This window comes from Polypterus senegalus, chromosome 11, assembly GCF_016835505.1.
Source record: "Polypterus senegalus isolate Bchr_013 chromosome 11, ASM1683550v1, whole genome shotgun sequence".
Lineage (NCBI taxonomy): Eukaryota > Metazoa > Chordata > Cladistia > Polypteriformes > Polypteridae > Polypterus > Polypterus senegalus.
Window position 1 is genome coordinate 150,538,654 of NC_053164.1, and position 16,293 is coordinate 150,554,946.

The following is a 16,293-nucleotide window of genomic DNA, read 5'->3' on the forward strand; positions in this document are numbered from 1 at the left end:
CACACACATACATCAACATACTCCCCCATGCAAAGTGCAAATGCAAGCCTCGCCCTGTGTTCCTCTAGAAGAGGAAGCAAACCTTTCCCTGTGATTCCTTTAGAGGCAAATACTCATCTCCAAACACAAAACAGAAGCTAACCCCATCCTGAATTCTGACAGGACTGAGGAATCCAGAGATCTTTTGGGGTCTTGTTTTTCGCTTAGGAATGTCTGGCTCATGAGTTACAGGGTCCTGTGGATACAAAGTCATGTACCATGAGAGAGTTCTTAAACTTCAAAAGGTGTCAGATGCAGATGGGACCACATTATCCTGTTCAAGATCAGATAGGTGGGATTATTTCAAGTAAAAGTCTGAAATAGTGCCCTAAACAGTTGCTTAGTTGACACTGTCAGAAAGAAAATGCTGTTCATTTCTATAAAGTCTGTTGCCCTGTATACAGCAATAAACATGGTTATGCTTGCAGTATTTGCAGTTTCTTTCCTACCAGTGAGCAACTAGCATAGACTTGGCACGACCAAGAAGGTGGCTCAGACTAGAGAATTTGTATTACTTTATTAGTTTTTACCTTTTACTGCATGTCAATAATTAGGCTACAATTTATTTCAAGGTACTGTACAAAGGATTATAGATTGTGTCATCATTTGTAAATTCAAATCCTGAATCATCTTCCCCCCAATAAGGGGACAGTCCAGGCACGTGGACTACGAAAGATGCATAGATTGCAGCTTCAATGAACAGACAATGCAAAGACAATCAGAATGGTTGTATACATGACCAAGTGAACACTAACTTGATACCAGACCACAAAAAACTTTTTCATACTTATAAAAAGATGCTTAGCTCACTTCAGTTCGTATGTACATTACTACTTCAGAAGTGTGTGTCGAGTTAAACCCTCAATTACCCAAATCCACCATATTTCACCACTAGCCCTATGGTTTGAGTATTGCTCACAATTCATGCGCATTTTTTGGTGAACTTATAGCAAAATGAGCAATGTCTCTGGAATTTGGTGCAACTCACAAACTAAAAGTGTATCTGTTTACGCCTAGGGATTCTTTGTACACTGACATCTATGTGAACAATTTCAACTTCATAACAGAATAGCTAATTAAAATGACGAAGAAGCAAGCATTGTCATTAATAGAGTTAGCATGCTTGTTTAGTGTGAGCATTGAAGAGGCAGACTAGCAAGGAATTAATTTTAAACCAAAGTTACCACTCATGCACCCAGTGGGTTACCCAAATAGTCACCTCAAGCACAGCTGTGTTGAGCAGGAGTGTAGCCTCAGGGGCTGATAACTTCTTATGACTGCCTTCGATTGCCTGTGACTGGAAACAAACAAAACTGACTTGCAAAGCTGACACAAAACACAAGTAAGAGATGTGCCTAAATCAACGAAGAAAAACCAAAAAGTTGCTCTTATCCCTTACCTACAATTAGGGCACTCCCAACCAAATCCCGCCACCCCCTTCTCCTAAATATAATGTACTATCCATCCTGCCTGCTGACATTTCATTAACACTAGAATTACCAAAGCTTACGAGAAAACTCGTAAATCCGGCCCACCTTAAATCCACTCGCACATCTCCATTCAGCGTCTTTTGTCTTGTAAACGTGTCGATAAACCCAAGCAGCAAGCAGCCAGCTATACCATCCCCCTCACCACCGGAGAAACTGCAAAAACCTCTCCCAAATGAAGCCTTGTTTATCAGGGAGTCAGGTACCTAGGCTAAAAAAATATATTGTTATTTGGAACACATGCATTTCACGATTGTTCCGTGTCCACAAAGATCTGTGTAAGTGTAGGATTACAGAAATGTTGAACACATACCTAAAAGACAAACTTTTTCCATGTTTTAGTACTAACGACAAAAAGTAGACATGAAGTGAATAACCGGTGAAGACTGAAGTCCAAATATCAAATAAGCACTTTCACAAAAGCATATAACAGAGCAAATGCGCTTTTCTCCAAGACTATAAACGAAGAAAAAAAAAAAAATCAGGTTAGTGTTGTTTGTTGTCCTGACTTCTCGGGTAGTATACTGGTTAGAGCTGCTGACTCCAATTCAGAAGGTTCTGGGTTTGAGTCTTAACGTTTCCCAAAATAAACGTTTTAAGTAGTGAGCTGTTCTTATTGTTACTATTATATAATAAAAGCATACATATGATTTGAGTCTGTAACAGACGGTGTAAATCTATGGTACTTGTAAAGGTTAGCATTTTTTTTATTCAATTTTATTCTCTCAGTTGCGTTCACGTTCGCCCTGATCCGACACTGCTGTTTTCAAATAAAGATGTGCTATAACAGAGGTGAACTCAGATCAGAGAAAGAGAACAAAAGCCCTCCCCGCAAGAAATGTCCACTCACATATAAGAACAACGCAGATGCACCAGGTGTAAAGGTGAAAGATGGCACCGTTTGGATACAGGACGAAGTCCGGCGTCATCCTGCCAGTCACCTGTTCTTCAAAGAAACAGCACGGCTTACAGAGCTCGCCAACGTATCATGCAAACTCATGTTTGTGATTAGGTTTTGTGATGGTCTTTACATAAGAAGCATTTATATGTTACTAATATAAAAGCCAGATCGAATGCTACTTATCTTGATTTATCTTACTACAGCATAAAGTCACAAGTATACTGCAGAGCTTCCTCTGTTTGATCGTCAAGAGCATGCTCACAAATTACACGTGTAATGCCATGGAAAATACCTGCTGACACTTTAGTATGCAAGCAACGGCACGAGAATGCAGTTGGCCTTTTTAGGGGCACATACACCATGCTAGTGTTTTGATTTGGACGGTGTAGTGCCGGCGAGCTCTGTACACCGTGCCGTTTCTTTCAAGGACAGGTGATTGACAGGATGATGCCGCCCTGTATTCATAAGGTGCCATCTTTCGCCTTTACGCCTGGTGCAGCTGCGTTGTTCTTATATGTGAGTGGACATTTCTTGCGGGGAGGGCTTCTGTTCTCTTCTGCTTACCTCTGTTATAGCAGGTCTTCGTTTGAAAACAGCAGTGTCAGATCGGGGCGAGCGTGAACGCGACTAAGAGAATAAAACTGAATAAAAAAACACTAACTTTGACAAGCACTATAAATGTACAGCGGTTGTTACAGATGCAAATCAAATGTATGTTTTTATTGTACAGTCGACCCTTGATATACGACCGGCCTGACATGCGAACAACTTGATTTACGACCATAATTTTTGTTTTGATTTACGATCAATATCTTGCATTACGACCTGAATGCGGTCACGTGTATCCGCTTGTGCGATTGTAAACAAACAGCTGAGAGCGTTCGTAGGCGTCAATCGTAGCCCAGATACATGTGTTTGTGGACATAACTTCGGTCATTGCAGCGATTTATCTATATATATAATTCACTAAGACCATGGCAAGCAAGAAACATAATTGCTAAGAAAGGAAGAGAAGGTAACGAAGGTAAAGAAAGCAACTGTTAAGGGATTTTAGCTAGCGGGCTGGCGCGGCACATGATGATGTCACCAGGCCGAGTCAGCACCGGCTTGCTTTGGAGTGTATTATTACAGCAGTTCACAACGCGACCAGCTTTGAACTGAGTGCTTGACTACTGTCATTATTAACTTGAGAAACAGCGATAAAATCGAAACGAAGAAGGAAATTGTGCGGAAATATGAGAGTGGTGTTTGTGTGACCGATCTTGCTAATATGTACAGCATGTCGAAATACACCATCTTGACAATTTCACAAAGAAAAGATTTGCATAAGGAGGCTCCTTCTAAACAATAACCACCTTCCATTTCATTCTCCTCCTCCTCCTTCCTTCCTGCAGCCCAAAGATATCAAATTAAATGGTGAGTAGTGTGAAATTGTTGTTTCTGGTAGGCTAGGCACTTTTTATAACTTTTGGTTAGTACATTAGAAAAATTCTTGGTGTTTTGGTAAATTATGCACATTATACCACCCATTTTTATTATGAAAAGGTTAAGTAAGTGTTGCTGTAGGAGGTTTGGAGCGCATTATGAGTATTTCCATTATTTCTTATGGGAAAAATAGTCTTGACTTACAACCAGCCCTCGCGAACGAATTGAGTTCGTAAGTCAAGGGTCCACTGTATAATATTAACGATAATAGCAGCTCTCTACTCAAAACGGTAAACTTGAGAAGCTGCCAGCATCGAACCCAAAACCTCTTGATTGGGAGTCAAAACCAAACGTGGTCACTAACTACAACCGCATGAAGGTATGCAAATGAATATAATGTTGCATTAGTGCAACAACGTTTTCCGAAATGTACAATACAGGTCATAAAATGAATTATTCCAAATGTCATATATACCCAAGTCTCTCTTTTTTGTCAGTGCGGCTTTGACATCAAGGATCAGAAGGTGCATACTAATTCAGCGTGAGCAGAAGCACTTAAGAATAAAACAGAATAAAAAAAAAAATTGACACCCACAGTCATGCACACCACTCACATCCACGTCCACAGTTTTTCCAGTCGTTATCAACCGCCTACCATAACCTGCTTTCTTTTTTCTTCGGTTAAATTCTTGAATAAAAGTGCACTTGTTTTGTTATACTTGTACCTTTTGTGAAAGTGTTTATTGCATATTTGTATTTCAGGCTTCACACCGTATACATTTCATGTCTACATTTTTTTTCAATTATTACTACAACATGAAAAACGTTTCTGTGTTAACTACGTTTTACAAAGATTGTTGTTGACACGGAACACACATGAAACGTATGTATTCCAAATGATAATGTACTATTTTATCGTAAAGCTCCAGCACTTCACTAGAAGATAAACAGTGAGCACAGAGAAACTTCTTTGCGAAATGAACTGCAGCAGTGGGCGGGGGGATGGGATACCAGGCTGCTTGCTGTTTATCGACACATTTACAGGACAAAAGATACTGATGGAGAGGTGAGAATGGATTTAAGGTGGGCCGGATTTACGAGCTTCATCAAGAAATCAAGAAAATGCTGATACACTTACTTTGTTTCGTTGTTGCAGTGGCCTGGAAGTTTCAAGCTTCGTTTCACTGGGTTGTGGACTTGCTAGAGTTTCTATGGATGGTAGCAAAATGTCGCTCGTGGGCTCCTTAGCAATCTCATGTATTCTGCTGACTACTTGTGGTTCTGGGGTCTCCTGCATGGAAAGAAAAATTATAAAAATAAAGTTAGGAAGACCCAAAACGGGTGTTCAGCAACTAAATTCACCCAGAGAAACAGTGAAAGATGTATAATTCCTTCCTCCCTCCAACTACAGGCTGGTATTCATTGTGCTATAGGACAGAAAGAAAGTTGGTTTAGGTGTCTTTCGGCTAGAGGTATATCTAGTGGCATACAGCTGGGTCAACACTGCTCAAACACCTACAAGGGATTAAACATCACAGCTTTACAATCCTAGCCTGTTGCAATCCCTAAATGAACAGGTCAGCTGAAGATAATTGGGCATACTGGTAGCAGAGAAATTGCCTTATTGGGTTCAAGCAGTATTTACTTGGGCTGCAGCCTGATGCTTCATGGAGGCTTGCAAGGATCTGTTGCCACCACCATTGACTGTCTCTCCTTCGCTGGGCATTGTCTCTGTTGCAGAGAGCTCTGAGAAGTCCTGTGATTGGAGGAAAACAACATTTAACCAAGGAAGTCAAATAAATGTTTGTGCACATGCAAATAGCACAGGGTGAACAAGTGATAAATTGCACTGAAAGCCCACATCACATATGTAGCAGACGTCATGTTTTACTTTCTTCCAAAAATTTTTATTTGGGCTGTACCTTCTGTTGAAATTAAATTCTCCTTTTGCACTTTGGTTTGTTCAATGATGTCTAACAAAGATATGCATCCACCGAGCTCATAATAAGGCTTAAATCTAATTAACAGTGCCTATTTTAATCTTACTAATGTGGAAAAGAATAGATAAGAACATGTCAGTGCTTCATTTTCTGTGGCTTTTTAAAATATTTTTTAAATGTGCAATGAAGGATGCAACAAGTAAAATCCATGTACAAGTGGTCCAGAAAACTGGTGACATTTACACCAGAATTATTTCAAACAGAAAACTATACTTTTAAATATTCTGTAGATATGATACAGAAGCTACAAAACCCAAATTATCAAAAATCATTTATATATAAGCATTAAATAGTTGCCCTATAAGACTGTCTAGTATTGAAAAGTTCAACTATGTTCCCCAACGAAGAGTGTCAGAGGCATCTGGACTTAGCATTAAAACCACCAACTTCCTCTATCTTTTAAATATCTCTGCCCAGAAAGGAAGAAAACAAGGTGTCAGCTTCAAAATGCACCATTATTGTGAGAGAGTATAGAGTCTGTGCCCATATTAACACCCTTGTGGTTGTGGCTGAATAAAGCATTAAGTCAAGCTAGAGGGGAGATAGTGGAAGGGAGAAATAGGTTGACTAATGAAAACAAGTCAAAGAGGGCTGTCATGAATATACTGAATTGATACTGCCATTTCTGTAGACTGTTTAAGGAGAACCTATCTTTATGCTTTCTAATATTAAAGGATGCACCTTCTCCCCACTCCCGTGATATGTTGCAGGGGATCTGCTTGTTTAAACTTCAGAAGAAAAGGTCTCCACCCAATGCACTTCTAATTTACAGATATGGTGGCTGATTACGTGCACAAGTTAATCCTTCTGTAAAAAATTCATGCCAGCAAGACGAAGACACCCAAGGAAAGAGTCGAGGCAAACAAAAACAACATCCCAAAAGCCCAAATGCTCCCACTCATGCAGCATTACAATATTATCATCACTGCTGGGTACAGCTTGGTCCTGGGGTAGTCGACGACCTGGCCTCTTCCTTATCAACATTTCTTCAGTGGATTCATCTGATATAATCTGAACACAGAGCATGGCAGCTGCCGATTATCAAGTAATGTAGCAAATTGAAGAACAAGAAGAGTTAACCAACACTACTTAAAGGAGAAATGCAGAGGCAATTCAAACAACACAAATGCAGAAAATATTGAATTAAAATATACATTAATTCTAAACGAATTAAACATTCTTAAAATATTGAAAATTTCAAACAAAAAAATTATGCATGAATTGATTTTGTTTTGCAACTCATTGTCAAATCACACTGAAATCTATTATGACTAGAAAAATGTACAATTTGCTCAACTCGTGTGCTTAACATTTAATAATCATTTTAAACTCCACTTTCCATCTACTTGATTTAAGCCAATGTTCACAAGCAAAAATAAAACTGCAGAATTTGAAACTTTTTCATATGCAGACCCAGTATATGATTAACTTGAGCTGATTGGTAAGAAACCAAAGTATGAAGAATGTCCCCAGTTTTTGCACTAGAAATCACACTCTGATATCTTTAAAGCATTTGAATATATTAGACAAGTATATTAAGTGTTGTTACTGAAAGAAGGTCTGCGAAGTCGGGAGCAATTAATTGCTTACTGGAGCTGGAGTCCGTAAATAAATGTACCAACTCCGACTAAATGTAAATTTTAATGTGTTATAATTTCCAATTTAACATATACTAATTCAAATTAACAATTTTTTATTCTAACCTTTTGATAAAAAAAAAATAACTTAATTTTGTAATTTGTCTTTTGTTTTACATTACTCAATGGAAATTATTTAATAATTACAAAAAAGCCACATTGGCATTGCTACAGCCTTTAAATCCAAACTTTCATCGGTCAGAGATGATAAAAAGAAGTGTGATGATTCATGTTGGTAATGATAAATGCATTGTATTTTGCATGTTGTGTGCTTTGAGTCAACATGTTAAATATACTACCATGCAAAAGTTCAAAGTCCCCCAGAATTTTTCATGTTTTGACAGTAATTAATACCCTTTTTATAAAGGTGCCATTAAATTGATTTAAAATACAGGGAAGCGCAAGGAAATGGGAAATTTTCAATTGATTTTCAGTGCACGAATAAACACATTACAAAAATACATTTAACGCTGAAAGGTATTGTGCAGGATATGCAATTAATGATGGTAATCAATATTCATTTTATTTATAAGAACACATCATGAAGGTGTACGCATTCTGACAGCTGGTTACATCAAGCAATGGAGAATTTCCACACGTCAAGAGGAATGCCAGGAAAGCTGAACCTGTTTCTTCGAAATTACGCACTCATGTTGTAATCACATGAGCAGACGGGACACAATCACGACATCCTAACTGGTAATGTCACACTATCACCATTCTTGTAAAAGGCTTTCACAGCAAATGCTCATTGCGCACCATTCCACTGTTCCATTATAATTAATGGCAAGGGGTTCTAAACGAGGTCACAATGGTGCCAAACAACTGCTAACGCTCCAGGGTCACCAACACCTAGTTCCAAAATTTCCCGTTTCCCTGCACCATCCTGTATTATTGCCAAGGCATTATAAGTGTGTATAATGTTTATTACTGCTTAAAATGGCCAATTTTTATTTATTTATTTTAATTCCCTTAACTGAAGGAATTTCTGCTGACAATGGGGCTTTGCAGCCATATGTGAGTAGTAAAGTAATATTCAATATATTTTCACAAGAGCTCTATTTACCATTATTTTCACCAGAAAATTTTATCTGGAGGAACTTCAGAGAAACAACAATGGTGCAGAATGGGTGATAACTATAAAATGCAATAATTGTATAAGTGAAGAAGTTTGTTGACAACTTAAGATCAATCCATTATGCAATTCATAAATAATTGGAGAACCTACTTAGATACATTCTAAACCACTTCATGGAACAAACTCCAAACTATTGAGAGACCACTATAGTAATCTATCTATTCATTTAACATAAAATGAAAATGGATATGAAAATTGTTTATAAGCAAACATCCCTTGGCAGAAAAAAAGTTATACTCCTTAACATGTTGCACTACCTGCAACTGCAAGAACTAGTAATTATTGATCTGTACCTCACATCAAAAGTAGTCTACCCCATTTCTACATGTCAAATAAACGTAAGTTTTAATAGATAGTACATACATAGAAAAAGTACAAGGCAGACCATGTCTTTATCAAAGTCCCAAGGTCAGCATATCAAACCATAATCATACAGAGTATAGCAAGGATCAAACCACTGCCATCAAGAGGAGGTGCTCACAGCATTAGTTGTTTATGTTGCCTAATGCTATACAGTAATCTATGAAGAGTTCTTCTTGCCTGCTAAATCTCAGTCTACACCATTTCAACAAGTAGCACTTTGAGCAGTGCTGTAATAGTAAGTCTATGTGAAGGCAGCCAGAGGATGCTGCAGGAAGGCCCAGAGACTCGTACGTGCCCTATAACCCAGAAGTACGTCTTAGTCACAGCGACAGGAAAAATGAAGTACTTCCGGGATGAAGAGGACTTTTTGATCTGACCCGGAAGTGATAGGAAGTCACATGGACTGAGAATATGGAAACACTTCCAGGTCAGGGAATATAAAAGACTGTGGGAGATCCCAGACAAGTGAGCTGAGCTGGGTGGAAGGGTGGCAACGCATCTGGGAGAGTGGAGGAATTGTATTATTGTGTATCGTAGTGAATTTATGAGTATTGTGGAGAGGAGGGTGCTTTGTGCACGTTATTGCTTTAATAAAGTCAACTTTGGGACTTTTATCTGGTGTCTGGCATTTGGTCTGAGGGTTCAAGGGGACGACAGCACTACGTATCTGTCTCAGATGATAAAAGGGAAGGTGTATAATCTATGTTTGATAATTCACTGGGAAGAGCACACTTTTATTCAAATTGATTCTGAGACCAGAAATCTTTTGAAATTCTATTAGTGCTGTTAGGACTGCAGGCACAGTATTTTGTGGATCTGATATATACAGTACCATATCATCTGCATATAGAGAAACTTTCTGTTCTAAACCTTCTCTAATAAAATCCCCTTTATCTCATAAGCATTTTGACAATGAATTGCCATTGGCTCAATCACAATTGCAAAAAGCAGTGGTGACAAGGGGCATCCTTGTCTGGTACCACGCTCTAATTTAACGTAGTCTGAATTAATGTTGTTAATACAAACTGAAGCTTCCAGATTGGTATATCACAAATTAAACAGAAAGAAAGTATTCTCTCACTTAACAGGTCTAAATGTTAAAATAGTATTTTTACAGGAGACCCACTTATTAAGCAAGGATCAGTTTCGGCTGCATCAAGACTGGACTGGCCAAATGTTCCATTCCAGCTTTACAAAGAAAACTAGAGGTGTGGGAATTCTTATACATAGAACAGTCTCATTTGTAGTATCTGATGCAAGTATCTGATCCTGAAGTGAGATATGGGATTGTCATAGGTATTTTATTTAACTGTAAAATGATTTTGATAAATGTTTATGCACCAAATGTTGATGATAGGGAATTCATGCAAAATGTATTTGCATCCATTCCCATTGTGAACACTCATAAAATTATAATGGCTGGGAACTTCGTGTTTCAAATCCAGACCTAGACAGGTCTCCTGCCACAGGGCTGATGACATCTAACACTGGAAACACAATTACACAGCTTGTAACTGACCACAACTTAGCAGTCCCCTGGAGATTTCTAATCCCAAACTCAAGAGCATATTTATTCTATTCACCAGTGCATCATTGCTACTCAAGAACTGATTATTTCTTTGTAGATAACAATTTCTTGCCTATGATTAAATATTGTAAGTACGATGCTATTGTTATTTCTGGCCATGTCTCCTTGACTTTGGAGGTAAAATCACTATGCCCCACATACTCATCTTACAGATGGAGTCTTAATCCACTTTTATTAGCAGACAAGAACTGTACAGAATTCATATCCAAGGAAATACTTTTTTTTTTTTTGAGACAAATGCATCCTCAGAAGTTTCTGCAGGAACACTCTAGGAAACCCTGAAGGCCTTCTTAAGAGGCCAGATTATCTCATATCTTTCCCACAGAAATAAATTGGAAACCAAGAAGTCATCAGAGCTAATCAACAAAATTACTAGAATAGATCAAGAACATGCCAAGTGTCCAAGTGAGGCAATTCTTTGGTATACACCCCTTTCTTTACGAAGGATGCCCAGAGATCTTTTATGACTACACAGTCAGGGTCAGGTTTACATCTTATCTGAAGGACGGCACCATCATCTTTATACTGCAGTGCCCCCATCACTGCACTGGGGCATTGGGATCCACATTCAGACCACAGTCAAGTATCCCCTGCTGGCCACACCAACACCACTTCCACCAGCAACCCAAGCTTTTTCCAAGATGGTCTCCTATCCAAGTACAAGCTGGTTCAAACATGCTTTACTTCAGGTGGATGATCTGTTCTGAAGTGTATGTGGTACGGCTGCTATATGATATTCTCCAGATAAACAAATGTTAGTGAAAGAGACAAGTGGTTTGCTGTTTTTTCAAATAATTTATTTTCTACTTTAGCAAAGTAGATATTATCTTTATACTTGAACCAGTTAAATAAGAAAAAAATCTGCAATTTTATTTGAGGAGACATTATGGACCTAAAGTAGCAGTTACAGGCAGCAAATTGCAATTAGTCCAATTTAGACCAAATGTAAACCCAACGGCAGAGAATTGCAGTGTCTCCTCAGGTCTCTAATGTGTTTTGGAAATTGATTTGCCAGAATGGTTACACTACAGTCTAACAAGGCTTAAATGTTGCAGGTCAGAATTTTGGAATGATAGTTACACAGTACAATAACTCTAAATGTATTGTTATATGAATCTACATCAATATGCAAACACCATTTATAATAAAAAAGGGAGAGATGTCCACACATGAATTGTTTTACTTGAATAAGACTTAAATACTTAAGAAAACATAAAAAAAAATAAAAATTTTAAATTGTATTAACAGATTGCCAGAGCTCTTACTGAATCAATAATAGAGGGGAAAAAGGGCTCAAAAATTAAAGGGACTGAACTAATGAACCATGCTTGGCTAATTCATTTCCACCACTAACACATTACATGACTTTGACCTAGTTTCTAGATGAATGTGTTATTTCTTTAATATTATTTCCACCACACTTACAAATATTAGGTAAATAAAGAGAAACAGACTCTACCATAAATAGAATTGCATTAGTTGATGTTCTTCAGTTAAGTAAAATCAATTTGACCTCCATCTACTTGGCAAAATCAGTGCATTGGACATAAATGTAGATATGCAAGCAGGCAACAATAACTGGATTTAGCAGGGGTGATAAAACAGTAGATAACCTTGCTTAAGTAAATGAGTATCTTTGGCACAGTTTACTGAATTCATAAAAAGACAAAACAGACAACATGAAGAAAAATGAAGACAGAAAAGCAAAAATATAAATAGTGATAGTCAAATATAAAAATGGCAGGAATGGGAATTTAAAAACAACTATATAAAAATAACCCACCCTGTGCACATCCTGCCTGCGTGGACGAATACTAGCAGGGGTTCTCTGCCTGCTTCTTATTGGCTCTCGTTTTTCAAGTATCAGCTCGGACTTCTCCTCTGTGAAGATAGTGAGAGATCAATGTGCAAAGTTAACAACAGTTCAAACGAGTATTGGCAAAACGTGTCAAGTATACAGAACAAAACGGATAACTACTTAAAGTCTAACAAATATTGAAAATTTAAACAATTTCAGATGGTGCTAAATTCTTAAATCTAAAACTTTGATTTAAAGCAATAGCATTTATAGATGTATGCAGCAAACAAACTCTTTCGTTGTTTTTGTAAAGTGTAATAGTACTAGGGTGTTGTACTGTTTTAGCCATTATAAATGTACAGAAAACCCAAGCAAAATGATACCTTTTATTGGCTAACTAAAAAGATTACAATATGCAAGCTTTCGAGGCAACTCAGGCCCCTTCTTCAGGCAAGATGTAATAAAGAAAGTGGAGTTCCCTGCGTTTATGGCTTTTATGAAATTTTGCCAACCAAGGTTTTCACATTCATAGGCAAATTTCAAATATACTCAAAAGGAATATTTCTAAAGGTATCACTAAATCTGTATCTTTTCATTCATTGTTATATTACTCTGGACACACAGTTTCCACCAACAGAAAATGGCACATCTCCCTGCCTACAGAAAAGATGTAAAATGTGTGCCTACATTTATAATACAGACCGTATAATTATACCACACTGCCGACTTGAACATCACATAAAGGGATAATTTTCATGCAGATCATCTAATGTGGTCTACCTAATTCTCTGCATGAAATGCCCGACACTAAACTATGTGGGAGAAACTGGACAAACACTCTGCCAGAGAATGAATTTACAGTGGCTGGGACGTCCCTCAACTAAAAAAAAAAAGTGGACAAATAGCCTTTTCAGGGCACTACATTCCCGGGACGCTAGATGGCTGCTCCCCTGGACAGAAATGGTTCCCCGGATTCCCGCAGGGCAGCATGGGACATGAAGCCTTCAGCCCTGATGGGTGCCGTTGGTGCCACTAGGTGGAGCTCACCAAGAACCTGGGGACTATTATTGTTATGCCAACCCGGAAGTACTTCAGAGTCGTGAGGACGGAAGCCCGCAGTACTTCCAGGACACTTGAGAAAGGACAATGGGGAAACCCAGAAGGAGACGGAGTTGGTAAGGAGTGTAACGGAGCTGCTGGGAGTGGACGATTGTGTTATTGATTATTGTTTATTTTTGTAAATTATTGGAAGAATTGTGGAGTGTGTGGTGCTTTGTGCACTTTATTGAAGAATATTATTAAAGAAATTATTCTTGGTGTTTTAAACATGTGTCTTGGATGTCTGTCTGGTGAGTTCAACGGGCCAACAGCGATTCCTAGGGTCCACAAAACAGCGTTTTGCAAAACAAAACCGACTCTGCATTTCAATTTTTTTTCTGACAATTTCAATAGTTTCTAGGAGCACAAGCTTTTTACAGCACGGGCTTACACAACTATTCTTATATAAAAAGGGATGGGCAAGTGCTATAGTGATTTTTTTTTTTTTTTTATTCAGCAGATGCTTTCATGCAAAGCTATGTGTAAAATTATACATAAAGTACATCTGAGCAAGTAACAGGAAGCTATAAAGTAAAATTAGTAGAACATTCAATTAAAAAAAAAAAAAAAAGTACACATTAAGCTTAGTAACAAAATTGGTCAAAAAGTTGACAATATGCAAGGGAGTCAGTCCATTATGTCCAACTGCAAGCTGCAGTATGCACACATATACTTCAAGTAACAGTGCCTGAACTAGGAGTGCAAAAAAAAAAAAAAGGCAGATGCAGAACACCACAGGATTATTTTTCACTTCCAATGGTTTTTCCATACAAAAACTTTTCTGCTTATTTACATCAATGCAATGACATAAAACATAAGGGGACAAAGAGTTTCATGCAATAGTAATAGTAATAGATGAAGCACTGAGAATTGTATCTACATTTGAATTTATTCAAACCAGATATACTTTTAACATGAACATTTAACATTTTTGTAATTGGCTTAGATGACAGTTCTAGTGAAAGCTTGTTTTGACAGACAGAATGACTGGCATACATCTACCTTCCTCTTTGTCACTGTACTGATCAGTCTCAGTGCTGCCATTCTGTTTCGGGTCTGGTGCCTGGGACTGAGATTCAGGAGGACCCTGTTCTTGCAGTTTCTGTAGCTTCTTCTCATAGAGTTTCTTGGTAGAGGCTATAAAACACACACAAACAAAAACACACAACATTTTGAATTTTTGCTCCCATAAAGGCAATTATATCTTGATCATTGTCCAGTGCTAAAAACCATGCTAAATACCTTTGTGTCCACATAACTGATCGGTACTCTTTTTTTTTTTTTGGTTATGGTGGCACTCGACAACCAAAAAAAAAAAAACACAGCAAATTATCAAATTATTCACACACTAAATCATTTACCTCTGCTATAAAGAATGTAATAACAATGCATTTTATTATACAACCACAGATGAAATGAATGGCTTCTTTATTCCAACAAATGGTGTAGCACAAACAGGGAAATCGATTTCAGCACCAATGATTTAACTGTGTCTTTGGAGTGTAATATCTTCATTTTAAATGCAAATTGGATGATTTCACAACTGAGATCCAAATAACAGAACTCAGATAAAAAGCAATTTAGGAGTATCATCACTGTGCACAATGGTTCATAATTGTTAGCAGAATTCATAAGTAAAAAGGCGGGATGGTTTCCACTGTCAATCTAAATAGTTTTGTCATATATTACTTAACACTAAATATACAGGGTGTCCTAAAAGTCAGTATACACTTCCTTTTTTCTATTTCGCTCCAGGTATCATTCGGAGAGACTTAAGTCATCAACATATGACAACTTAGGCTTTGCAGTTTTTGTAAGCGTATCATTCCCTTAACCATGGCAAGACGGAGCCCCTCCCCACTTTGCCAGGTTAAGTCAGATTACCTGAACATCAAGTTTCGTGACCGATGGATCTGTCGAAGGGGTCCCCTAGAATGGGCTCCATGCTCCCCTGACCTTACAACCTTGTGAATATTTTTTGTGGGGCTATATCAAAAGCAAGGTGTATGCCATTAAGCCCTGTAACCTGTCACACCTTGAGGAAAGAATCCACTGAGAGGCTTGCGTCTGAAGGTGGCTGAAAGTCGTTGAAAATGGAGGCGCTCATGTGGAGGTATACAACTAGTCTTCAAAGCGTTGGAATGTGATGGCAAGCCTAGCAAGTAAAACTGCAATGTGTAGATAAAATTAACTATAGTGTATTTTTCAAGCTTGGAGGTTAATTTTAAACCTGTGCTTGTGACATTCTCCTATACTGTTAATATTCTTTGATGAAGGAACATTGTCAGGGCTGAATCTTACAGGAAACCTGAACCTGAACTGAGTGTGAATACCCCTTTAGTGAGGTTATCAGCACAAAAGGAGACAATTCTGATTTTATGGCAGGGTCTTCCATTCTGAACATTTTTAATGCTCAGAATAAAATACCTCAAAATAATCTCCATAAGATTTCTCATTTATAAAGGAAAACCGTCTTTTATTCTTAAAATGTACTTGCTGCTTTTTTGCTTCAATACAAGAATATTTAGCTGTATTTGGTTGTCATTTCTCTTTATCACAGAGAACATTGGTACAACCGTGTTTAGCAACACTGTTTCACAGCTGAAGTGTGCTAGGTGAACAATACTAGGGCCAAAAAAAAAAAAAAAAAAAGTGTGCGAAACTCTACTTTTTCTCAGGCAGCCCAACATAATGCATGTTGGGTGAAGAAGCAACTCTAAATACACAGACCAAATTAATTAGTATTAGGGTACCTCTGTGTGATACCTATACCAGAGTGGTGCTCTGCCCTGTACTGGATCCCACCTTGCTTTTGACGT

The 16,293-nt window shown here is 37.9% G+C and overlaps 1 protein-coding gene across 6 annotated transcripts in view; it reads right to left on the reverse strand.

Moving 5' to 3' along the window:
- Positions 1 to 16,293, reverse strand: part of LOC120539615 (lamina-associated polypeptide 2-like) — a 66,005-nt gene that overhangs the window by 27,347 nt on the left and 22,365 nt on the right. The window contains exons 3-9 of one of the 6 annotated variants that reach the window (XM_039769885.1): positions 14,477 to 14,611; positions 12,362 to 12,459; positions 6,765 to 6,863; positions 5,498 to 5,608; positions 4,991 to 5,143; positions 1,259 to 1,336; positions 143 to 235 (exon numbers count right to left, since the gene is read on the reverse strand). In XM_039769885.1, the coding sequence (XP_039625819.1) occupies positions 143 to 235; positions 1,259 to 1,336; positions 4,991 to 5,143; positions 5,498 to 5,608; positions 6,765 to 6,863; positions 12,362 to 12,459; positions 14,477 to 14,611 (767 nt within the window). The remainder of the gene's footprint in view (positions 1 to 142; positions 236 to 1,258; positions 1,337 to 4,990; positions 5,144 to 5,497; positions 5,609 to 6,764; positions 6,864 to 12,361; positions 12,460 to 14,476; positions 14,612 to 16,293) is intronic. The other 5 variants (XM_039769886.1, XM_039769888.1, XM_039769887.1 and 2 more) reach the window with 5 other exon arrangements.